Source organism: Petaurus breviceps, unplaced genomic scaffold, assembly GCF_028583685.1.
Source record: "Petaurus breviceps papuanus isolate PSGF00001 unplaced genomic scaffold, PetGlider_PUasm1.0 90895, whole genome shotgun sequence".
In the NCBI taxonomy this organism is placed as follows: Eukaryota; Metazoa; Chordata; class Mammalia; order Diprotodontia; family Petauridae; genus Petaurus; species Petaurus breviceps.
The window spans coordinates 24,832,064-24,857,255 of NW_027187372.1; the positions used below are offsets into that span (position 1 = coordinate 24,832,064).

At 37.7% G+C, this 25,192-nt stretch overlaps 1 protein-coding gene across 3 annotated transcripts in view; it reads left to right on the forward strand.

The window, feature by feature from the left end:
* NR5A2 (nuclear receptor subfamily 5 group A member 2) overlaps positions 1-25,192 on the forward strand; it is a 167,740-nt gene that overhangs the window by 76,556 nt on the left and 65,992 nt on the right. For all 3 annotated transcript variants that reach the window (XM_069074503.1, XM_069074504.1, XM_069074505.1), the window contains exon 6: positions 19,502-19,649. In XM_069074503.1, coding sequence (XP_068930604.1) covers positions 19,502-19,649 — 148 coding nt within the window. The remainder of the gene's footprint in view (positions 1-19,501; positions 19,650-25,192) is intronic.

Genomic DNA, 25,192 nt, shown 5'->3' on the forward strand with positions numbered 1-25,192 from the left:
AGGAGGAGGAAGGAAGGAAGGAAGGAAGGAAGGAAGGAAGGAAGGAAGGAAGGAAGGAAGGAAGGAAGGAGGGAGGGAGGGAAGGAGAGGAAGGAAGGGAGGTAGAGGGGGAGGGAGGGAGGGAGGTAGAGGGGGAGGGAGGGAGGAAGGAAAAGAAAGAAAAGAAAGAACAAGCTAAGCATTGGGAATACAAATACAAGGTAGCAAAAGGATCTCTGCCCTTAAGGAACTGACATTTAGCAACTAACAAGAACCTGAAAAGGAGTGAGTGAGTGGTCCTTGTAGGATATGGATTGACTTGGAGCTGGTGTCCAGAAAGTGAGTTACAAGCTAGACTCTTGGCAAGATAAAGTGAAAGGTCCCCCTATCTAGTTCCTGGGGTAGAGTCAGAGTCAGAAAGATGGTTAAAGCCAAAATTAAAAGTGAACTCTAGGACTGTGCTTCTGAGTCTCAGAGTGGACTTGCATTCTTGCTTGTTACAGCCTTAGGACCCAGTAAGTACAGAAAAGCTTGCAGAAATCTTCCTCTTTGAGGCCTCACTTTTGCAAGAAGAATGTTCTTGGGGTGGTTAGGTGGTGCAGTGAATAGAGCACCGGCCCTGGAGTCAGGAGGACCTGAGTTCAAATCTGGCCTCAGACGCTTAACACAAAAACTAGCCATGTGACCTTGGACAAGTCACTTAACCCCAAATGCCCTCCAAAAAGCAAAAAACAAAGAAGAATGTTCTTGTGCCAGCTTGTGACCACATTGTGCCAATGGGTCAGGACGCTTCCCAGCATGCCATTTAGGAAAGCATGGTTGATAGCCATAGCAGGAAAGTGGAGAGGGTCCTATTGCTAGTTCTCAAGATCCAGATTAATTCGGCATATATTTATTAAGCACCAGGAAAAAAATTGCTGAATTTAGGCCGAGGACCTGAATTTGAAACTGCCATTTACTGCCTCTGAGCTAAGCATTTCACCTCTGAGTCTCAGGTTTTTTTTTTTTAACTGCAAAATGTAGAGGTTGGACAAAATGACGTCCAAGGTCTTTTGCAGCTCTCAATCTATTATCTGATATACATAGAAATCTATATAATACACCACAATCTCAAAAGGAAACAAGCACTAGCAGTTGGGGGAATCAGGAAAAGCTTCATGGGACAGATGGCACCTGAGATAAGCCTTAAAGGAAGAGGAGACTTCCTAAAGGTACGAATGAAGAACACATACACTCCAGCTGTGGTGGATGGCTTGTGTAAATACACAATGGTCAAAGTTGGAGTACTAAGTTAAAGCAAATGCTAGTAACACAGAATTACTAATGAGTACATGAAGGGGAATGAAATGCAATAAGGGTATAAAAGCAGGACTTCCTAGCCAGAGCCTGCTAGATTGCTTTTTTTTGCCTTTTGGAAGGCAATTGGGGTTAAGTAACTTGCCCAAGGTTACACAGCTAGTTTTTTTGTGTGGGTGCTTAGTGTCTGAGGATGGAACCAAACTCGGGTCCTCCTGACTCCAGGGCTGGCGCTTTACTCACTGAGCCACCTAGCCGCCCCTAAATTGCTTTTTTAAAATATTTTGATAAATATATTTCAATATAATTGGTTTCCTTTGTAATCCTATGTATTTTATTTTATACATTTAAAAACATTACTTTGAAAAGGCGTTCATAGACTGACTGCCAAAAGGCAGTCACATACACACAAGGTTATGGAAGAAAAAAAGGAAATTTAGATAATTTTATTATATATCCAAAAGGATTAGCAACTTGTACATAATAGATTTGCAGTTTTATATGCAATCATCTTTTTTATTATACCATGTTATGGAAAATTTGTTTTATCCCATAAATTAAAATTTTAATAAATTTTTTAAAATGTTTAAAAGAACCCTGCTATGAAGGTAGGTAGGAGTCAGATCATGGATGGCCTTGAATGCCATGCTAAGGAATTTGCATTCCATCCTAAAAGCAATAGGAAACAACTAAAAGTTTTGGAGTAGGGGGAATATCTTAGAAACTGCAAGGAAATGATAGAGGAAGAATCATAATTCAGAAACCAACATTTAAGTAAAGCAGATATGTGATTATTAAAATAGTTCTTTTTTCACTTCAGATAGACATAAACTTAGATACATGGGTTTCCTCAATTTTAAACAGTCTTTTCAATATAATTAAGTTTCTTTAATAATAATACTAACAATAATAATTCCCATTTGCATAGCACTTTGAGCTTTGCAATGCAAGTATTATGAATCATAGATCAGAAGAAAGGGGACAGTAAATATTAATCAAATGAGGGAGAGAATGAATGAGGAAAATTGAGGCCAATTCTCAGAAAAGGTGTCATGATAAGCCAGCAGTGCTTAGGTCAAGTAACATAGTCCCTTTGGAACACTTTCCAGAAAGGAGCAAATTAAGTATATGCAGGGGTAGCCAGGTGCCCTATATTTAAACCATTCCTGGCTGTATTTATGTGGAGATGGATTGTCTTTCTCTTCATACATCCAGATGTATTTCAGGTTCACTGTAATGGAAGGGAGTGTAAACCAAAGGGGCTGCTAGGTGGTGCAGCAGATGTGGTGCTGGGCCTGGAGTCAAGAAGACTCATCTTCCTGAGTTCAAATCCAGCCTCAGACACTTACCAACTGTGTGACCCTGGGCAAGTCACTTAACCCTGTTTGCCTCAGCTTCCTCATCTGTCAAATGATCTAGAGAAGGAAATGGCAAACCACTCCAGTATCTGTGCCAAGAAAACCCCAAATGGGGTCATGGAAAGTCAGACACAATTGAAAAAATGACTCAGCCACAACAGCAATAACCCAAAGAGAGGAGAAGGGGAAAATCAAATAATATTCTTATTGAGCAATTCTTTAAGGTTATCTTTCTCGTAGGAAACTCTGGCCCTTAAAATTGTGTGCAGCTGGTCCCTTTCCCATCCACCACATGGAACATACCAAAGGTTCTCTGATGCAATCTAGCAGAAATCTGAAAAAGGGAAATGAGCCAAGTGTAGGTACCAGATACGCCGGTGACTCTTACCTTGTGGAACAGCTTCCCAATTGAAGGAAGGAAACCGATCTATCAACATATATTTGTTGAGCACTTATTGTGAGCCCTGCCCTATGGGAGATGCTTTGGGAGAAACAGAAAAATGTGATGTGATGGTCCCTGGTGTTGGGAAAATAACAGTCTCACTGTAGAAACAATATTTAAATGGATCTGGGATCTGGGATCTCACTGGTGTGGGCATTCCTCCCAGTAATATAGATTGAGACTCATCTTTTCCTTCCCATCCTGGGCACCTTTTGTCCATGTCCTCTCAAAACTTCACCACAAAGAGTTCTCCCAATGTGCTGGGGACCCCCTCGAGTGCTTTGGCCATTCTGAGGAGATAAGTGAGACACATTGCTTAGCCCTTACTCCTGCCACCTGAGCAGTCAGTTTTCCTTCTTGAGCATGCAGTATTTCTTTGATGGTGCTCTTAACTATACTTTTCCTTCATCATTCAATTAAAAAGTGCAAAATTATGAGAATTTGGTTATAAATAGAAATGGAATTGAGAGGAGAGAGGTCATCTGGAGCCACTGTTCAGGGAAGACTCTAGGGGGAAGGTCAGCCTCGAAGTGGTCCCTGAAAAAAATGGATATTGGAAAGGCAGGGGAGAACAGGAAGGGCAATCTAGATAGAAAGAATGGTGGCAGATGGGCAGATAGGCATGGCCATGAAGCCAGAAGACTGACCTGACCAGTGCTCAAGGTTCAAGTTAGGAATTAGTAGTAAATAAGATTGAAAGCCTTTCATACTTCTTGATCTATTTGAAATGGAACTAACAATAAAATTCTTAGAATAAAATTTATATACTTCCTATGCTGACAAGCTAATTCATACTTATCGCTTATTTAACACTTTAAGGTTTACAAAATACCTTACAAATGTCTCATTTTAACTTCACAACAATGCTGGGAAGTAGGTGCTATTATTATCCCCATATTACAAAGGAGGGGAACTGAGGCAGTTGGTGATTAAGTGACTTGTTCAGGGTCACATAGCTAGTAAGTGTTGAAGGCCAGATTGGAACTCTAGTCTTTGTGACCCTACCCATTGCACCACCCAGCTGCCTGCAACTCCATGACTTTGTGAAATTATAATTTCATGTATGACTCAAGCTAGTAGATGCTATATTCTATTACTGGTTGGAGTATTGAAATGAAAGTGCAAAAGACTATTTATTTTATTCCAGTGTATCCCTTTTGATCTTGCACCTTTTTTAGTACATTGGCTTATTCTGTAGTTATATTCTCCCCTTAACCATTCTGATACAATGCTTCCAGATAACAAATGCTTATGTGCTGGTAACCAACACAGTATATTTTAGAACATAAGAGACAGTCCTCCATATTACCTGCATTATGATACAGAGATCAAAATTTTCCTGAATTAATAATTAGAGCACTAGACAATATTTGTTTTCCCTACACTAACAAATTTAATATCAGACAGTTTAAAAGGTATTCTTCAGGCCTTGTTTTAGCATCTTTCGTAAATCTGGTTGTCTGAATATTGTTTTAAATCCCCAGTGTATCTGACATGCTTTCTGAGTCTCTGTTTTGCACCTTCTCCTCCAAGAGCTTGCCTTTTCTACCATCTCCTCCCCACCCTCTCCAAGTCCATTCAAACTCCACATCCACTTTCTTATCTTCAATGTCTTATCTACTAGTCCTTCCTTTATGCCTACAAACATACTTAGATCTGCCCCATTTTTAAAAGGCACTGGATCATGCCAATTACTGCATTATTTTTCCTCCCTTTCTGAGCCAAACTCGTAGAAAAATAAATCTAGACATATTGCTTCCACTTTCTCACCTCATAATCATATTTCAGTCACATGTAATCTAGCTTCCAACTCTACGGTTTGGCTACAAATGCTCTCTCTAAAGTTACCAACCATGTCTTAATTACTAACTCCAATGACCTTTTCTCAGATCAAATGAAATATTTGTAAAGTGCTAAGCACAGTGCTTAGCAGGTTCTTAATTAAAGATTATTCCTTCCCTCAATCCTGAATTGACCTCTTTGCAGCTTTTGACACTACTGACCACCCATTCCTCCTCAACATTCAACTCAAGATATATCTTCTTCAAATTCAGCTTTCATGCTAATACTCTCTCCTGGCTCCCCCCAACCCTGCCATCTGTCATCTAGTTTCTTTTGTCTCTTTTGCTATATCATCATCCATCCACCATCCCCTAATCAATCAGTCAACAAGTCTCAATTCACAGACTTTGTCTTGGGCCCTTTTCTTTTCTCTCTCTTCCTCCTGAGTTCCCAAATCTATATATCCAGCCCTATTTTCTCTCCTGATCACCAGTCCTATAAAACTAGCTACCTCCTAGAAACCTCTGCCTGAATGTGGCATTGACATCCCAAAGTCAGCAAAACTTAAACAGAACTCGTTATCTTCTTTCCTTTCAAATATCCCAACCAGCTCCTCACCCAGATCTCTCTACTTCTTTTGGTGCATCACCATCCTTCCAGTTATCTAGATTTGCACTCTGGGTGGTCCTTAGCTATTTCCTTTCATTCACCTCACCAGCATAGTCAATCAGTTCAACTCCCAATACCCATATCCACCAGTTCAACCAGTACTGTCAAGTCAATCTCCACTCTGTCAGTTTTCTATATCCATCCCCTTCTCTTCATTCACAACATCATAGACTAGTTCAGGCTCTTGTCACCTCCCATCTATACTAATAACCACTTAATTAAGCTCTCTGCCTCAAATATTTTCTCTCCATTCCATCCTCTAACCAACTACGAAAATAATCTCAAAGTCGAAATCTATAGCTCAAGAAGTTTCAATGACTCCCTCTTACCTCTGCAATTAAATACAAAATTCTCAGCTTGGCATTTAGAGCCTTTTGGAATCTGGCTCTAATCTCTGCCTTGGAAGGCTTATTTTCTAATGTTCCCCTCACATAATCTATAATTTAGCCAAACTGGTCCACTTAGTGTTCCCTGAACCAGGCATCCCCAACTCCACTCCATTTTATAGAAACCTCTGCTTTCTTCAAGGACATCTCCTCCATGAAATCTTTCCTGCTCTTCCTAATTGTTAGTGTTTTCTCCTTCCTCAAATTTCTTGTATTCACTTATCGCCTTACATGTGGCATCCCACAGTAGAATGTAACCTCCATGAGGGCAGGAAATTTGTTTATTCTTTTGTGTGTTTGTATCCCTGGAATCTAACACCTGTACTCAATAGGGCACTGGTTAAAGGCTTGTTGAACTGAAAGAAATTGCATTGAGTTCCAGGATTCAATTCTTTGGCAAAAGGTCCCCAACCTAAGAGTCTAATTACTGCACATAGGACCATCTAAACCGGAAGCAGCACTAGGAGAGCAAACTCAGCAAACAAATTAATTTGATTTCATTCCAGTTTGAATTTCAGAAATAAAAATGGACTTCTTATCAATCTCTCTTAAAGCACTCCCATTCCCATTCTTTAGAAATATTCTGTTTTTCTCATTTTATTTCAGCACTAAGTGCTGCTCCTCAGCAAAGGAAATTACCATTTGGAAAGAAAATAAAGTTGCATGAGTGCACTTTTCATCTGTCTAAATTTCAAAACCAAGAGTAAAGAATGGATTTCACTCTGTTACTTAAACCTTAAAGTGCTATATAAATGTTAGCAATTAATTGTAAATTATTTCAGGTTCCCATATTGTCTAGTTATGGAATCAAACCATACCATAGGCTACACTCAGTTCTCAAACTCAAAACAAAACTTCAGTGATTTCCCATTGGGCTACCAGATTTTTTTTATTCCACTGCTAAGTCAGCCCAGCTACCCTGATACTTTGTCCTTAAAAGAAGATAATAAGCAATTTTCACATATTTTTCTGGGGTAAATAACACCACCAAATAGTTAGATCATACACTAGGTAAGGACATATTTGCCCAACAAAACTTCTTACTTCTTGTTGTTAACTGAGTGTCCAATGGCATCACAGTGATAACTAATTGAGATTAGACACTATTTAGGTTACTTAGGGAAATTATTAAATAGATTACTCATTTTCCTGGGTGAACTGTGTTGGGTAAAATAATTTGACCCAAACCTTTCTTCTCTGCCTCTGTATCTACTCTTTCCCCAAGTACTAAAGGCAAAAGTGCCAAAAATAAAACTATCATGAACATCAATTCCCTTTCTTGCCTAAAATCAGAGTTATTTCAAGTCGTGGATGTATGTTCTATCTCCCCTGTATGCCCCTGATACAATGTTGAATATATTTTACATAGAATCAGTGAATATGAGAATCAGAAGAGTCCTCAGTGTCTATCTGGTCCAACCCACACTCAAATAAGAGTCCACATTACAATATGCTTTGACAAATGATCATCTAACCTCTACTTGCCAAAGAAGCCCATTCCCCTTGGGGGCAGACCTAATTGTTATAGGAAATTTATCATTATGCCACACCTGTTTACCTCATTGTGACTTCCACACATTGGGCCAAGTTTATCCCCCTTGGATCAAGTCAGTTCACACCATACTAGGTGCTGAAAAAATATTGTGTTGAATTGATTTGGGAAAATTTCCATCTCGGATATTTCAATTTCAGCTGAAGTAGCTTGTTGTTAACTCAAAATAACAAGTTTGCCTTTACATCATGTTTTCTAGTTACCAAACATTTTGTTATATCACCTCATTTGGGCCTCAGTCTTTATCTGTGAGGGAGATCATACAAGCACTATTTTACAAATGATGCAATAGTCTTGTTGTTTTCAGTTGTGACCAATTCTTCATGATCCCATTTGGGATTTTCTTGGCAAAGACGCTGGAGTCACTCACCATTTCCTTCTCCAGCTCATTTCACAGATGAGGAAACTGAAGCAAACAGAATGAAGTGACTTGCCCAGGGACACACAGCTAATAAGTATCTGAGGTCAGATTTGAACTCAGGAAAATGAATCTTCCTGACTCCTGGTCCAGCACTATATACCACTGTGCCACCCAGCTGCCCAATGCAATAGTCTTAGGTCAAATGATTTGAGCATAGAATCATAGAACTGGAACTCAAAGGAATTTCTGAGGCTGTCTGGTCTAATTTCATCATTTTTTAGATGAGGAAACTGAGGCCAAACCAGCTGAAGTGATTTGTTCCAGCTCAAGCAGGTAATAAGCATTAGAGACAGGCTTTGAGACCAAGTGCTCTGACTCCAAGTCATACAACTAATGACTCACAAAGACAGGGCTTAATCCTAGGTCTGCTGACATTGAACCCAATCATCTCTAATCATGTCTCCAAATCATCCCGTAATTTTCTAGAAACTGATATATTTGTATTGTGAAACTGGGACAGCAAAGGTGTTCTTATATTTAACCATTGGGAAAACCTTAGAATGCTTTACAGATCTGAGCTGATACTAGTATTATTATTGAATAGGCAGTGAGGTGGTACCATGGAAAAAAATGCTGAACTTGGAGCCTGGAAGACCAGATCCGAGTTCAAATTCTGCCTCAGACATTTACTAGATGTGGGCAAATAACTTAGCTTATTTGCCTCAGTTTCCTCAACTGTAAAATGGAGATAATAATAGCACCTACCTCGCAGCGAGCATCTGATGAACTCATATGCAAAAGTGCTTTGCAAACCTTAAAGTCCTATGAAAATAGCAGCTATTGTTATGATTAAGCAAAATAAGAAAAAGAGAGACCAGATTAGTTACCTTCTATAAGGATGTACTTTTACTCACAAACAGAACACTGTACATCTATTCTCAGCAGAGAACTAGACCTGTGTAATACTAATGGGAATTTTGAGATCTTCTCTGCCCCTTAATAGGCCATATTTAATCACATGGAGCCTATTGTGGGAGGAGTTTGCTAAAGGGTAGAGCAGAGCACACAGGAAGCTGGGAGTCAAAGCAGTTAGTACAGTGGGAGAGAGAGGATGCAGGCAAGGAGATAGCTAGTCTTGTAAGTGTTTGTGGGAACTCTTTGGGATGGTGTTGCTCTCTCAAGTGTTATTGTGTATAGATTTCTTTGTTGCTGTGATGAATTCGGTTTCCTGGTGTTGGGATCTGGCTTTCTGGTGTCTGAATAAAAGTTTTGCTTCTGTCTTATATTTGGAGAGTCTGTTATATTTTGTAGTTGAGAATTACACCAGCATATTCATAGTTGCCGTCAGTGCTGTGAATATCACCTTGGTGATACAGCCTGACACTGTGTATGCCTGGAAATCTTCAGTGATTACACATTTTGACTTAGGGCATCTCAGGCAATCATTGCCCACCTCACTCCTTTTCTTGGATAAAATCACTTTACCTACATCTTCCTTTATACTGCAATAATGTTAAAAAAAAAAAAAAAGAAAGACTATTTTCCATCTACATCGCTTTCCACACCAGAATCAGAGAGAGATTTCAGGGAAGTTTTGTGTATCCTTCATAGAGCAATATTAAGTAACATTCTGTTTGTTCTTCTCTTTAAGACAGAGAAAAAATATTAATGAAATCCAGCTCTTTATATCAGCCTATATTAAAATGAATAGACAGTAAGCTATACATTTCTGTGTATCAAGTTTTTTATAATACTTTTCCACATGATCTCTAATAACTTCTAGAATAAGGGGGAAGTTCTTTTTAACTTTCTTGAGAACATGAACTTCATATTAATTACTAGTGATGACATGAATTTACAATTCTGGATGCTTCCTCAGTCAATCAACAAGCATCTTTCTTGAGTACTTACTATGTCCCTAGGCACTGTGCTAGATCCTGGGGATAGAAAGATGAAAAAAGAACCAGTCCTTGTCCTCAAGGAGCTTGCATTCTATAGGGCAGGAGTTCTTCCCCTTTCTTGAAGCCTACAGGGACCCTTTCTCAGAAAACTTTTTTTTAATCCATCCATAGTTCACAGATCCCAAGCTGAGAACTCTTACTATAGAGGGAGACAATAGGTACATATTTAAGTATATTAAATATAGATACAAATAAATGCATAAGTACAGAATACTTTTTTGAGGGAAGACATTAGCAGCTGGGAGAATCAGGAGAGGCCTCATGTATAAATCTTTCAGACAGTTAGGAGATACAATAGATTGAGCACTGGACCTGAAGCCCAGAAAAACCTGAAGTCAAATCTAGCCCCACATGCTTACTAGCTATATAACTCTAGGCAAGTCACTTAACCTCTATTTGCTTCAGTTTCCTCATCTGTAAAATGGGATTAATGATAACACCTACCTCCTAGGGTCATTGTTAGGATAAAATAACATGTACAGTACTTTGTGAACCTTAAAAGGCTATATAAATGTTAGCTGTGATTATTTTTAAAAAATCATCAGTCAGTGGCCAACTTTCTAGAGAAGAGCCTCTCTGCATTTAGCTGACTAGCTCTTAGTAAGTAATCAGTCTATCACAAGTATTCCCCAAAGTTTTCTAGCTTGATAAGACCTTCCAGAGCCTTAGCTATGGACTCAAAGGCATGTGCTACCATGAAGAAGAACCAGTCATAACTTGTGCTTCACTTCCATGACCTTGGAGAATTATGGGTACCCAGAATCATCACTGCACCACAATGAGCCATCCCAGGAAGATCTTAGTGGAGAGACATGTACTAAGAACAAAGGCTCTTTTTTTTCCAAGGCTCTTTAAACATTTCTAGGCACATCCAAGGGATCCTAAATTTGTCTTTTGATACTTAGCAATTCTTTTTTTCTTTTATCTTTTTTCTTTTCGGAGAGCAATTGGGGTTAAGTGACTTGCCCAAGGTCACATGGCTATTTTTTGTGTTAAGTGTCTTAGGCTGGATCCAAACCCAGGTCCTCCTGACTTCAAAGTTGGTGCTTTATTCACTGCGTCACCTAGCTTCCCCCTTAGCAATTCTTAATGTATTCTTCAGCTCGAACACAATTCATGTAGTCTTGGTAAGAAAATAAAGTCAAGATAAACCATAAGGTCAGGTTCTCATTTGATATGTAATTCAAAAAGAAATACCAACTTCAGGCTTCACAAGATGAGATTCTGGCTTCCCATTCCTTTTACAGAATGTTCTAATGCTAATATGAAACCAGATCTTTGTTCCCTTCCTATGAGCTGCTCCAAGGTCATTCCTCGATAAATAAAATTGTTGTGTCTTAACCAAAGTAGAAAGGCATATATTATCCCCATTTGAGGCTGAGGAAAGCTACCAACTATGAAGACCATATGCAATAAATCAGCCTTATAAAAAGTCATCTTCTTTTGCCATGATCTAAACAAAAATGTGTTTTTACTGTGTATGCCTGAGGCTAATATTTTATGGGTTAGCCAAGCTAGAACAGTAACAGTGAATCTTTGCACCATTGTTAATGAATTGGGTCACATAAAAGGCATTGTCACAGAGGGAACCTCCAATGCTATCTGCCGCTAAAGACCTGTCTGACCCAGGGCAAATCATTAAACCCCTCTGGGCCTCAGGTGCCTCACCTGTAAAATAAAGACATTGGACTAAATGACTTCTAGAGTCTCCTCCATCTCTAAACCCATGATCTTGTGATCCCAGGACTTGAGGCAGCATCAAAGATGATTACCTTAAACAACTATGCCCACAACCCTTATGGTTGAGATGAGAAGTGAAACTGGAATACTATAGAGAAAATGTTCAGCCTTTCACCTAGTGACTTAAAGTTACCACACCCTGTGCTGGACTAGGTATCAGAGAACTCCAAGTTGGGAAGGACCATATGGTTCATCCAGCTCAATCCCATCATTTCAGAGATGCGGAAATCAGAGTTTAAACCTGTTAAGTGCCTGCCCCCAAAGTGACTGATAGCCAGTTTTTACAGAAGACTTCTGACTCTAAAAATTAAACAATGCTGCTTCTTCCATGGGATAAAGATGTAGAATGTACCTGGAGTCAAAGGAGCTACTGTAAGTTCAAATCCCACCTCTAACATTTAATATCTGTGTGACCTTGGGCAGATCCCTTACCACCTCTGAGCCTCAGTTTTCTCATTTGAGAAGTGAAAGGGTAACACTAAGTCATCTTTAAAAATCACTTTAGAGTTATTAGAATATCATAAGTACTTAATAAACATTTTCTTTTTTGTTCATCCTTGCTCTAAACCTAAATGCTGTAATTCCATGACTTCCTAGAGAAGTGGGAAATTCTTACAGTCCAAAAGTTTGGAACTTGTAGAAAGCAAAGTTAAATGAATTGACTTTATGGTTTTTTCTCTTTAAATTCTCTAAATAGTCAGATTTAAAGTACTTTATTTAAAAATTGTCATGTTGATGTTATCCCAGTATATTTTCCCTAGGATACTATCAGAGCTATACAATATAATAATTTGAAGATATATTTATCTCCTTTTGACCTAAAGTTAGAAACAAAATTGTAAGGGAACCACTCTCCCTGTCTTCTCATCCTCTTGGCCCTGAAAGGAATTGTTCATCAACGTCCTGTCCTACTTTCATGGGTCTTCACCTCTCTCTACCTCTTCCACTTGAAGGGCTGGGAGGGCTGTTGCCACCATAGTTGGACCTTGAACACCAAAATTATATTCTAGTTATAGATCATTTCCCTTTTTCGTATCTCAGCTAAAACAAATTTGGAATCTTTGAAAAGGAACTTACTAGGGAAAAACAAAATGCAAGATATAAAAGCATAGAAAAGAAGAATTTACAGAGCACAAGATTTCTTTTCCTATTGAAAGTCTACCCAAAGAATGGTTTGGATAATGTACAGTTCCTCTTCCCATTCCTTATCCCAGTCCTGGCTGGTTTGGCTGTTAGTCCAATAGCTCTATCCAAGATCCCAGTCTGGGATTATTCAGGTTGACACCACAGCTAAGTATGGTGGATGCATTGTTTTTTCCAGGAACAAACTCATTATGTTTAAAACAGAACTCATTATCTTGAATTCCCCAAACCCACTCTTCTTCCCAACTTTCCTATTTCTGTCAAGTGTACCACCACCAAACTTTGCAGTTTCAGCATTATCCTTGGCTCCTCAACCTCCCTCAATCTCATATATCCATTTGATTGTCAAATTTTGTCATTTCTACCTCGATTATCTTTCTTGCTTCTTTCCCCTTCCCTCACATGGCCACCAGCCCATTTTGAGCCCTTAGCACTTCTAGTCTAGACTACTGTAGTAGCCTCTTAATTGATCACACCACTTCCAATCTCTTCAAATCCTCCTCCTCATAGTTGATAAAATGGTTTTCCTAAAACAAAAGTCTGACTGTGTTATTCTCTACTCAAACCAGAATTGATAATCAGATTACACCCAAATAATTTCTTTCTCTCCAAATGAAGTGACTTCCTTTTCTTTTTGAAAAATATTAGTAATTTTATTCTGAACTTAAGAAATAAACCAAGCATTTTCATAACATAGTAGAATAGGGGGGGAAATAGGTGATTGTACATGAAACTGTAAATCTATTCTATATTTCACTATTCCTTTTAAATATATAATAAAGTTATCATGTAATTTTCTTTTTTCTTCCCTCCCACTGAACTCCCATCCTAGAGATGACTTCTTCTTCAAAATAATTATTACTGTTAATAAAAATGACAATAATTGAATAGTTCCCCAGTATACCTTTAAACTAATCAAACAACTCGTATTCTGGCCCCAAACTACTTTTCCAACCTTGTTAAATATTACTCCCTTTCCCACGCTCTATAGTCCAGCCAAACTGTCCTTGCTACTCCTCACATATCATACTCCATCTCTCGGCCTTTGTTTGCTTAGACATTTCCCTATGAGTGGAATTTGCTTCCTCCTCACTTCCACCTCTTATAAGCCCTCGTTGGTTCCAAAACAGTCCAAGCACCATCTTCTTCATGAAGTCTTTCTTGAAGTCCTTCCAATTTCTAACATTCTTCTCTTCTCTTCCCTTTTAATTCATTTCTGTAGAAATTTGTACACATTTATCTTTGTTTTGTCTCCCTAGTAGAATATAAGCTAAATGGGGGCAGGAACTCTTCTATTTTTGTCTTAGCATATCCAGTGCCTATGACAGTGTCTGGCACATAGTAGGTGTTTAATAACTATTGATTGGTTGATTGAGTGTCCTGCCCCCAGGGTTGTCAAAACATGATGCTTCTTGGTAACCTTCACCATTCCTAGAGTCTTGTCTCTATTACTTCATCTCTTCTAATAGACAAGATAAGGCTACCTTCTTTCCCTCATTCAAAGCTCACTTTTTGGACCTCCCACTACATTCCTCCTTGTTCAAAGGACAGCTCCTGAACTCAGCTCAGTTCCAGAGCAGTTTGTGTTGAGCTTAAGCAGTGAACAACTTCCAACTCCCCCCCCCCCCGCCCAGCTCCAATTCTTTTTGATGGCACATTTGGTGATGGCACCTTCACCACTAGATGAATGGTTGTCCAAAAATCTATCACTGAACTTTTATAATGGAAAGATGTTCTAACAGAATGCGATCTCCATGATGACAGAGACTTGCTTTTTCTTTCTTTCTTTTTTGGTCTTTGCAACCTCATGACCTTTTTGACTCATAGTAGGTACTGAATAAAACCTTAAAGAGTGAATGAATGAAAAATACACATCTAGTGAAAAAACACACATTTCCAACAACAGTAAGAGAACGATCTTTTTCCTCACAGAATTTTCTGTTAAAGTAACCATAGCAGAGGATCAAACACATAAAATGTCTTAAATTATGATAATCTAAATTCCCTTATGATAATCTAAAGTCCCTTCCTGAAAAAAAATTTATGACTTTTTTTTTCTTTTGCTTTTTGGAGGGCAATTGGGGTTAAGTGACTTGCCCAAGGTCACATGGCTAGTTTGTGTGTGTGTGTTAAGTGTATGAGGCCAGATTTGAACTCAGGTCCTCCTGACTCCCCGGCCAGCTCTCTACTCATTGTGCCACCTAGCCGCCCCTAAATTTTATGAATTCTACAATAGTGAACATGATATAATCAGAATCAATATATCGAGGTTCCTCAAATAATAATTCCTTTCTCTCCAGATGGGGTGGCTTCTTTTCCTAAATAACTATTATTGTTAATGATCATGATAACAATAGCAGGAGAGCTGCTTGAACTTGGATCATTTCTATCTAAACTCCATCAAAAAGATTGTATAATAATAATAATAGTAACCTAAACATGTATAGGCATTAAGCTTTACAAATGTTTAACAAAATACATTATCTCAGCTACAATGCAAATACTGTATAGTACTTTGTTATCAGTTTTAATGTTTGAATATTTTAGCTAATTAACAACTTACATCCATCCTAAGGGAAAGATTTACTGACAACTTATTCATTATTTTCTATTATTGTGTATCATGTTGAAGTGATGGACATTGGAGAATGTACAAGTCATCAAAATTTCACTCCTCAGAATAAAAGATGATTTAGCTAAAGTGACTTTCTTATTCCCAATGATGGAAATTTATTTGAAAGGGACAGCAATTTAAAATGTTTCTTCAATATCTTTCTACACTGCCGTGACAAAAAGAGCATTTCTAAGCAATCAATTAATTTTACTAAGTACATGAAAGACAAGGCCAACTGCCCTGGAAATGAGCAAAAACTCTCAGAGTCCAAACAAAGAAAATTTAATTATGTTTGTAATTTTTTAAAAAATCTGTGTCTCAGATATACTGAGAAGTTTGTGAATAGACATGTTTTCTTTGTATCTATAACTTTTTTTAATTACAACTAAATTGGACGAGATGGCCATTGAGAGTTTTACCAAGCCTCAAATTCTATGATTTTGTGTTATCACAGCCATTTCGAAAGTACATTGTTATTGTTCAGTTATTTTAGTTCTGCCCATCTCTTTGTGACTCCATTTGAGGTTTTCTTGGCAAAGATGCTGGAGTGGTTTGCCATTTCCTTCTCCAGCTCATTTTATAGATGAGGAAACTGAGGCAAACAGGGTTAAGTGACTTGCCCAGGGTGACACTGCTAGTAGGTGTCTAAGGCCAGATTTGAACTCAGGAAGATGAGTCTTCCTACCTCCAGGCTGGGAACTCTATCCACTATGCCACCACTCTTCCAAATAAGCATCAAATACATACATATGTGTGTGTGGTATATGTATGTATATGTATATATGGAGAGAGATTGTTATTGATTTATTGATTGATTTCTTGAGATACATTTTACTAATTACCATTCTCCTATCTTCATACCTTTTCATACGCTATTCCCCAGACCTTGGAATGCACAGCTTCTTCACCTTCAGTCTCCCAGAAAATCTAGTTTCTTTCAAAGCTTGACTCAAACACCATCTCCTATGTAAGGCTTTTTCCTGATTTCCTGTAGCTGATGATGCCTTCACCACCACCCCCCAAAAAATGACCTAACATTGACTTTACATAAATTCTATACTTCCTGATAGGCATGCATGCTATTTCCTCCTATAGAATATAATGTCTTTGAGGGCAGGTACTATTACATTCTTATGTTTCTATCCCCAGTGCCTTGCACAATATTTGGCACATAGTAGGCAGTTAATAAGTACTGCTTGATTGACTGATTACACCTGTTTAAACCCTAGAAAACATTTGAAAATATTTTTCAGCTATATTATTTTGAGATTTCTTGTGTTTTAAAGTTCAATTATTTGGATTCACCATTGTATAGAATCTCACACAATTCCTTTTAAAAACATAAGGCTCAAAACAATAGCCAAAATAACTAACATTTATATGAGAAACAGCCTTGGAGCCACCAAGTCCTGGGTTTATGTCTGTCCTAATCACTTAAACTCTGAGTTTTCTAGGTAACAGTCTTAGAGGTTATTCATCTGGGGGTCCATAAACTTGTTTTTTTTATATTTTAATAACTATATTACGATATAATTGTTTTTATAATCCTACATATTTTATTTTATGTGCTTAAAAATATTATTCTGAGAAGAGGTTCATAGACTTCACCAGATTTCCAAAGGGGTTCATGGTCCAAAAAATAACACAAAATTAAGGATCAAAAAATACAGGTCAAGAACCCTATTCTAAGACTCTATTGATAAAGAGAGTGCCCTCATCCTGGAGTATGCTATATCAATGAAATCAGTTCCAGTGCCTATCCCTAATATTTACATAGCTCTTTGAGTTTTGCAAAGCATTTTACATATATTATGTCTATTGATTCTCATAACAACCCTATGAAGTAGCTTGTTTTATCCTCATTTTACATATGAGGAAACAGGCTAAAAAATGTTAAATGACTTACCCAGGATCACACAACCCATGCCTAAGGTATAATTCAAACTCAGGTCTTCCTGACTCCAAGTCCAGCACTCTATCACTGTTCCCTCACTGCCGGAAAGCATTACTTTATAATACTTTAGAATGCATTTTAAAGTATCATATCTATGCATTTCCATGCTTATTAAGAAGAGCTAATATGCTTTCCAAATGACAGTGATGATAACATTTAATTTTGTGTTATTTTTTTAAATTCATAATGATGAGGAAAGCAAGACCATTCTCATGCTTCAGAATTAATTAGATTAATGTCTTCAAGACACAGCTGTAGTTTTCATAAGTTATAAGCTGTAATATATAGTAATACTAATGTGTATACTCTTTCATTTTAAGTTAAAACTGACAGTAGAGGTCCAACAACTGTCCTCATTTCTAGCTAATCCTGTGTTCCATCTACCATAATGGGAAAGTCCAGTTGATAGAGGAATCTCCTATATTCTTCCGAGAAAGCTCTCAGACAGCAGTGTTAGTCAATAATAATTTGTTTGGGAAGTGTTTCCAGGGAAATCTCTTTTACTCTGGTCTCTCTTTATGCAGAACAAGTTGGCCCATGTACTTTTTGGAATAGAATTTAAAGCCCAGAGTACAGGCATGTCTTGGGGTTCCTCTCCCCTCCCCCATCCCTTGCCACTCCCACCCCATGTTAGTGAAAGGTTCACCTGGGTATGAACTATGATGACCAGATCCCTAACTGCCATTTAAGGACAGGCAGAGATCTGACCTTCCTGGTTGGTGCAGCCCTGTAGGTGCCTCAAACACTGGAATAATAATAATAATAACAAAAACAGTAATAGCAACACACATATTACATCCTGACTGCTTGTCCACTCTGTTTCCAGCTTGGTGTCCAAGTCACAAGTGTTCTGACCCTTTTCCAGTCCCATATTCTAAAACAGAGGTTATAGTACCTCTGAGGGCTTTGAAGATTTGAATTGTAGGGACAACTATCAGCCCACCTACAAGTAGAAAGTAGAAAGGACAGCAACGTGCTTAATGGGAAAGCCTTGCCAGAGTCGACATTAACTGAGGCTTTTTCATGCACAGTTGACTTTATATAAACTGATTGACACCTTTGGGGGTCATCTTTCCACTGACTCATAATTTTTCTCACTCTTGAAAAAGGTTTCTTGTACACTCGGTATTCTCTAGTTAAAGCTGAAAATTCAACTCATCATATTTACACAATAAAAAAAAATCCATTCTGCCTTGTTTTTAATTGCAAATCCTACTCAAGGGACCAGTTCTCCTGCTTAGGAGGCAGCCCTGTGCCTTCTACAAGAGAACCAAGAGCAGTCAATTATGGTAATGAAATGTCAATAAATATAAAAATTTAATACAGTCTGCTCTTGGTGAGTGGCAGATGAGGACTTGCCTCCCAGACAAATTTGCTGCTGCTGCAAATATTAAATGCACCTGAAAGAGTAGCCCGTTGCCTGAGAGCTCTCCAAGAGGAGGAGGATGGGAGATTCAGGTACCAACTGGGCTTTCCCATTATGGTATAATCGAGCAGTAAGGCCAATACTGTTCTTGACATCCATCCAAACATCTTAACTTATTATTATAAATTGAAGCTCCAATGTTCCCATGAATAATATAAAATTGGTGCCTCACAGATTTTTTTTCTTTTCTAATGAATCGAGGAAGCTTTTTCAAGGCACAGAAAAACATTTCTTAAAAGTAAGGTCATTACTATCTTGGGAGAAAACTACAAAAGCATCACCCTGCAAAAATATCACTTTGATTGTTTTACACAATTTTATGGATTTTGTTCTTTTTTTCATAATAAACATGGAATATCTCCAAAAAATTACATTAAAAATATTTTCTCTCCTTGTTTGACAATAATATTTAACCATTGTTTCTAAGAATTTTTGGATGGATAGTACAAATATACATACTTGTATATAGGTATACATCTATATAGATAGATGTCTATGTAGACACATATCTATATGTGTATAAATATATAGATATATGTATATGTAGATCTATGTCTATATAGAAACATCTATATCTTTACATGCATAAATATGTATCTATATGTATATAGAAATATGTCTATATACACATATATTTATATAATTGCTTGCCGTTTCTAGAATAAAATTGATACTTCAGAAGGGCCAGGTACAATGTATAATTGTAGTCCATGGAATCAAACTCATTCTATGGAAAAACATTGGTGTTTTTGCTTCCATTTGCTGAAATTGTTTTCTTTGGCACTTAGTTTGTCCCTTTCTGATTCTCATAACATTCCAATGTGATCCCCTTTTGCAGGTGGATTATTCCGTAATTGCATCGCAAGCTGGAGCCACCCTCAACAACCTGATGAGCCATGCCCAGGAACTGGTGGCCAAGCTCCGTTCTCTGCAGTTTGATCTACGAGAGTTTGTGTGTCTGAAATTCTTGGTGCTCTTTAGTTTAGGTAAGGAATCTCATTGCATGTATTTTGAACTGGAAGTGCAGTGTTTTCCTGCTTTTGAAAAACTTGGGGGAAGAGATTATGATTTTTTTTAAGTTTTTCCTTTACTTCTTCAAATGTTGATATACATTGATATTTGCATGTGATCAATAATCATCCTGAATATAAATTCAATTCAATTTACTAAGCACCTACCATATAAAAGGTACTATGTTAGGATGGGGCAAGGGGGGGGGAGGGTTTACAAAGACAAAACCACAAGTTCCCACCCTCAGGGAGCTTGCATTCACATAGCTTCAGTAGATATATTGTCAGGATATGGATAAAGAGATATTAAGATAGAGTCCTGGATTTTTTTCCCCACAAGTAGAAATGGTACTCATAAAGATCATTGAGGGATATGGGTGAAAATCTCTAAGGAAAGAAGCATGGTCTTCAGTAAGAGTTAGGAGTCCTGAGTTTCAAGTACCCCTCCAGAAGAGGAAGGCTTCTGTGGACATCTTCATTTAGTACTTTGCTTCTGGTTTGGATTCAAGCATAGATCTGTGATTTGGAGAGGGAAGAGCAGGGGAAAGGGGCAAAATGTGACATTGTTACCGACATAGAAAACTCCCAGTATGGCAGCTCCCTTCTCTTCTGCAGATTAAATTGGTAACTCATATGTAATTTAGAGAGTTGCCTGAGGCAATGAGAAGTCAAGTGGCTGCCCTTCGTCCCACAGTTAGCATGTATCAGCAGCAAGTCTTGACTCCAAGGCCAGACCAATATCTACTACACCATGCTGCCTCTCTAAGAAGTAGATAGAAATGAAAAACCTGTTTTACAAAGCTGTATCAATGTTGATAGAGCTAACTAGTTAGCTATAGACAACATTCATAAAGAGATGTGAACACTTGCACACATATGAACTTTTGTCATGAAACTAGCAAAGAAAGAACCACATTTCTGTGTAATGTTGTTGTTGTCATTGTTGTTAATATTATAGGAAGGGCTTTGGCAAGGAAAGATACCTATACAATTCAAATTGCTTAATTCAAGGTCCTCAGTAAATCAATCAAGAAAAATCACCATTGTCAGGATTTTTTTTTTAAATAAAGGATTAAGGAGATGGATTTTTATTGACTTCAAAGGAACACATTTTTCTGCCTGTCCCTTTCTTGATTTTTGCATTTTGTTAGCTTAATAAAGCCAACTTAAATAAACTTTTTGCCAAATGCATTTATTACTTATTGGCAGACAGCTGAGGGAGGAGACTTCCCTTGAAAGAAAAAATATGCAGAAATCAGATTTACCAACATGTGTTTTTTCTTTAGTTTTCAGTTAGAGGATAGTTGTGAATTCATATACGGCGAAATAAAACAATAATGAAATGTTTAAACTGCAAAGTAAAACAGATGTGCCTGCTTCCCAAATTGGGTCCTTTAATTTCTTAAATTCTCCTTGACAGTACTACACAACTGTTGCTAATAAAAGGAATAGTTTGAAATAATACAACCAGAGTTAATTTTTCACATGTAGTCAGTGTTAAAAAAAAAAAGTGGTAGAGTTTCATAGTTTGGAAACTATGATAAAGCACAGCAAATAGAAATGTTTAAAAAAATAGAAAGCACTTTACTGATCAAATGTTTTGTTCAAAGATTTTAGACAATTCCATTTAATGAATTTGAACACAAAATGTCAAGAAATCACAGCTTTCATGACTATATAATCTCTCCAGACACAGAGGTTTTAGAAAATTTTCTCAAGTAGCATGATGTTATCTCACAAATTAACCCAAGTTTGTATATGGTAAGATTTCTGGGTTGCTAGGTTTTCTTTTAATTCTGGTATATTTTATCAGTAATTAGATGGTGATGTAGTAATATCTGTAGAAGGAACGCTATAATAACTCAGTGATAAAATATTTAAAAAGATTCATCTCACTTCAATGGTATTTTAAATTAGCCGAATAACTGAATTTCATTTGAAAATGTTCACATTTATTATGAGCCGGCTTTGGTTTGTATCACTTTAATCTTTCCACCGAGTGGTCTGATTTACGTTACATAATAATTTCATTCTCTTTTATTATTTGGAAACGGGGATGGGAAGTGGACCTTTTGTAAACTCACACGTCGTCCTGTTGAAAATGTTGAGCCAGATTTTCCCCAATGCCTAAGTTACTCTCTGGTATTTTCTTACATGTATATAGATACATTAAATGTTTTAAGTCACCAGGCTGCCAGTGAAGATAAAGCCTAATCATCCTTTTTTGTTTAAGCATAGACCCCCTCCTTTCCCACCCCTGCCCCCCATAAACACACAGAGCTTTTAGAGCAAAAGCAAGCAGAGGTTTCGGCCAAAATTTGCTTTTCAAAGAAGCAAAGCATTGGCAACCTAATGGTAAAATATTCCAAATAATTTTGCAATAAAAATGCTTTTGATTCATTTTAGAGGAAAATGAAAGGCAAGGGAAGCTAACTAAAAACAGTCACGAGCTAAGATACTGTTGAACAGAAATTACAAGAGATTGGTAAGAAGAACAAGAGGGCTTTTAAAAAAATTCTCTATTTTTAAATCAATGAAAAACTTTATAGGAAGCTTCTGTGTAGTCTACAACGTTGGTTCCCTGATGTACTAGAGAAATGAAAAAACCCTGTTCTCTGCTGAAAGAGGCTATAGCAAGGAATTAGAATACGGGTAACATCCACATGTGGGGAACTGCTGAGTTCAGCTCTCCTGACTCCTGAAGAGATACTCATAGTTTCTGTCTTGCAGGTGTTGGACTCTTCAAATTAGAATATTAGCAAATGAACTATTTAATTATCACAACATGTTTCTGAGAGCAAAGGAGGGAAAATGCATACCCAGAAATTCATCAGTAGGACAGCACCATCATGACCACAATAGTGAAGTGGAAATTAACCAAATGGCAAGTTCCCACCAAGAAAACACTGATTTTCCTGTGTCTGAATGAGGAAAGACAGATTTTAAGTGATGTGGGCTTCTTTGAACTGAATCTAAAAATGAAATTAAATTCTCAGGTCATAATTAAAAAGCAAGGAAAGAATAGATATCTTAAGCTATGTTTTGCATTTAAATTTGCAGAACTTTTAAAATCCCAAATAGGATGATGTCCTTGGAAACCTTAAAGTTAACTCAGTAAAAATGGATCGGGTTCTGCATCCCAAGATATGTGGCAATTTGCTTGGCTGGCGCAAGAACAACTCCTTCGTCATAAACCATACAGCTTCTCAAGACAGTGCTAGGGAATGCAATACTGCACAGAGGCATAAGCTATATACTTGATAGGGTTTTTATTTCAAATTAAACTGCCTATAGACTGTGCCTAAATATTTAATAACCCAACTGAAGTAACCCCATTGATAACTTAGGAAATTAAAAGATTTTCTAAGTAGGGAGATGTATTGGCTCCCTAAAATCAATGGCCCCAGAACAGGTTAAAACATTATGGTGAATCTGCTATGTTGTCTACCACCAACAAAAGCCAAAATGAATAGCAAGGCTAGAGATAACTGTGGTTGGACAAAGAAGGAAATAATATCATTATCCCCAATGACATCTCCACGGTCATTCCAGAGAGAGGGTGAATTCCTGTCAACAGGAGCATCTATAGAGCAAATGCAGAAGAGGAGACAGCTTGCCCAGCTTAGAACCACAATATCCCAAATGATGCCATTATGTGGTCAAGCCTGCACCATAAGGAAAATTAATGTAGCCTAAGTATTCAAAGTACCAAGTGTTTAAAATGTGCCAACTAAGAAATCACTCTACCTGAAGACACAATGGCTAAGTCAACTCCACTCAGCTGCCAAATTGATCAAGCACAAGTGAATCATATCACCACCCTACTTCAATGGTCCCTGATTTCCTCCAGGATCAAATATAAACTTTTCTAAAGCCCTTCATGACCTGACCCTTTCCTACTCTTCCATTAGTCTTATACCTTACACCTATTTGCTTATAGTCCTGTGGCACTGGTCTCTGCTGTTCTTCAAATGGGATACTGTACATTTACTGGCTTGGAATTCTCTCCTTCCTTATTGCCATGTCCTGTCTTCCTTGACTTCCTTCAAATCCCAGCTAAAATCTTACCTTCTACTAGGAGCCTTTTCTGATCCCCCTTAATGCTAGTGCCTACCCACTATGATTATCTCCATTTTCTCCTGTTTATATCATTTGTACGTAGTTATTTTTCACTTGGCCTCCCCCCACTATCTAATGACTATAAGCAACTACTTGGAAAGCAGGGGCATATTTGTTTTTTCTCTACGCCCCAACACTTACCACAGTATATCTACATAGTAGGCACTTAATGCTTGTTGACTTGTTCAATCTTTCAAGTGCCTGGCTAAAATAAAAATAAACCCCTGGCTTTAAATCTAATTTAATTCAACAAATATTTATTAGACTTGCTATGTCTAGAGCACTGTATTAGGTATAAAGGAAACATAAAAACCAATAAGAAACTGCCCCTGAGCTCAATGAATTTACAATCAAATGTAAAATAGATGATGAATTCCCAATTAACTGTAATTATAGGATCACCAATTCAAATCCAGAAGAGGACTTTGACACCATCAATTCCAACATCCATTCTATAGATAGGAAAACCAGCTAAGTAGTTTGCCCAGGGTGACCCAACCAAATTGACTCAGAATATGAATCCATCTATTCTTTACCCTAAGCCCAATAACCTATCTATTGTTCCATGTTGCTCCTAATTAAAAAAAAAAAGAATCTGAAAGGTACATATAGGAAGTACACAGTACTACCTTGACTACTGAGTTGTTTCAAATGAAGAAGGCTTGTTTCAGACTGAGTTGAAAGTTGAAATGGATCATGAATGACTAGTAGGATAATTGGAAGGTAAAGTTTGGGGAGAAAGCATCCAAGAACTAGGAAATGGCATGAGATGAGGCATGGAGTTGGGAAAGGCTAAGTAGTGTGTGTTGGACAGGAAGTAGTCTAGTTTCAAGGAACCACAGAATAACTGGAGTTGAGAGAAGAATCTGAGATAAGATTAAAAAATCTTAGAATAGGAGAAGACCTCAAAGGCCATCTAGAGGCAATGTTCCACATCTCTACCAACATCTCTGACAAGTGGTTTGCCTTCATCTGAAGACATTCCATGATAGGGATTCTACTACCTCTCAAGGAAGCCCAATTCCATCTTGGATAGTGCTAATTATTATGAATTTTTCCCATAGATTGAGCCCAAATCTGTCTCTCTGAACCTTCCACCTTATCATTCCTAATTCTACTCTCTGAAATCAGACAGTTCAGTTCTAATCCCTCTTCCGTATATGGACCCTTCAGACTCTTGAAGACTACTTTTATTTAACCCAAGATGGCTACCATAGGATAGTAGAATTTTGGGGGACTTTGAATGACAGACTCCGGAATCTGGGCTAAATTTGGAGAGGAGGAAGCCCCTTTCTTTATACTGAGGAGAAAGCAGGTTAAGGGTTTCCAACAATAGACTGACAGGATCAGATTTGTATAAAGGAAAGATTAACCTTGAAGTGGTGTGAAGAGTGGATTAG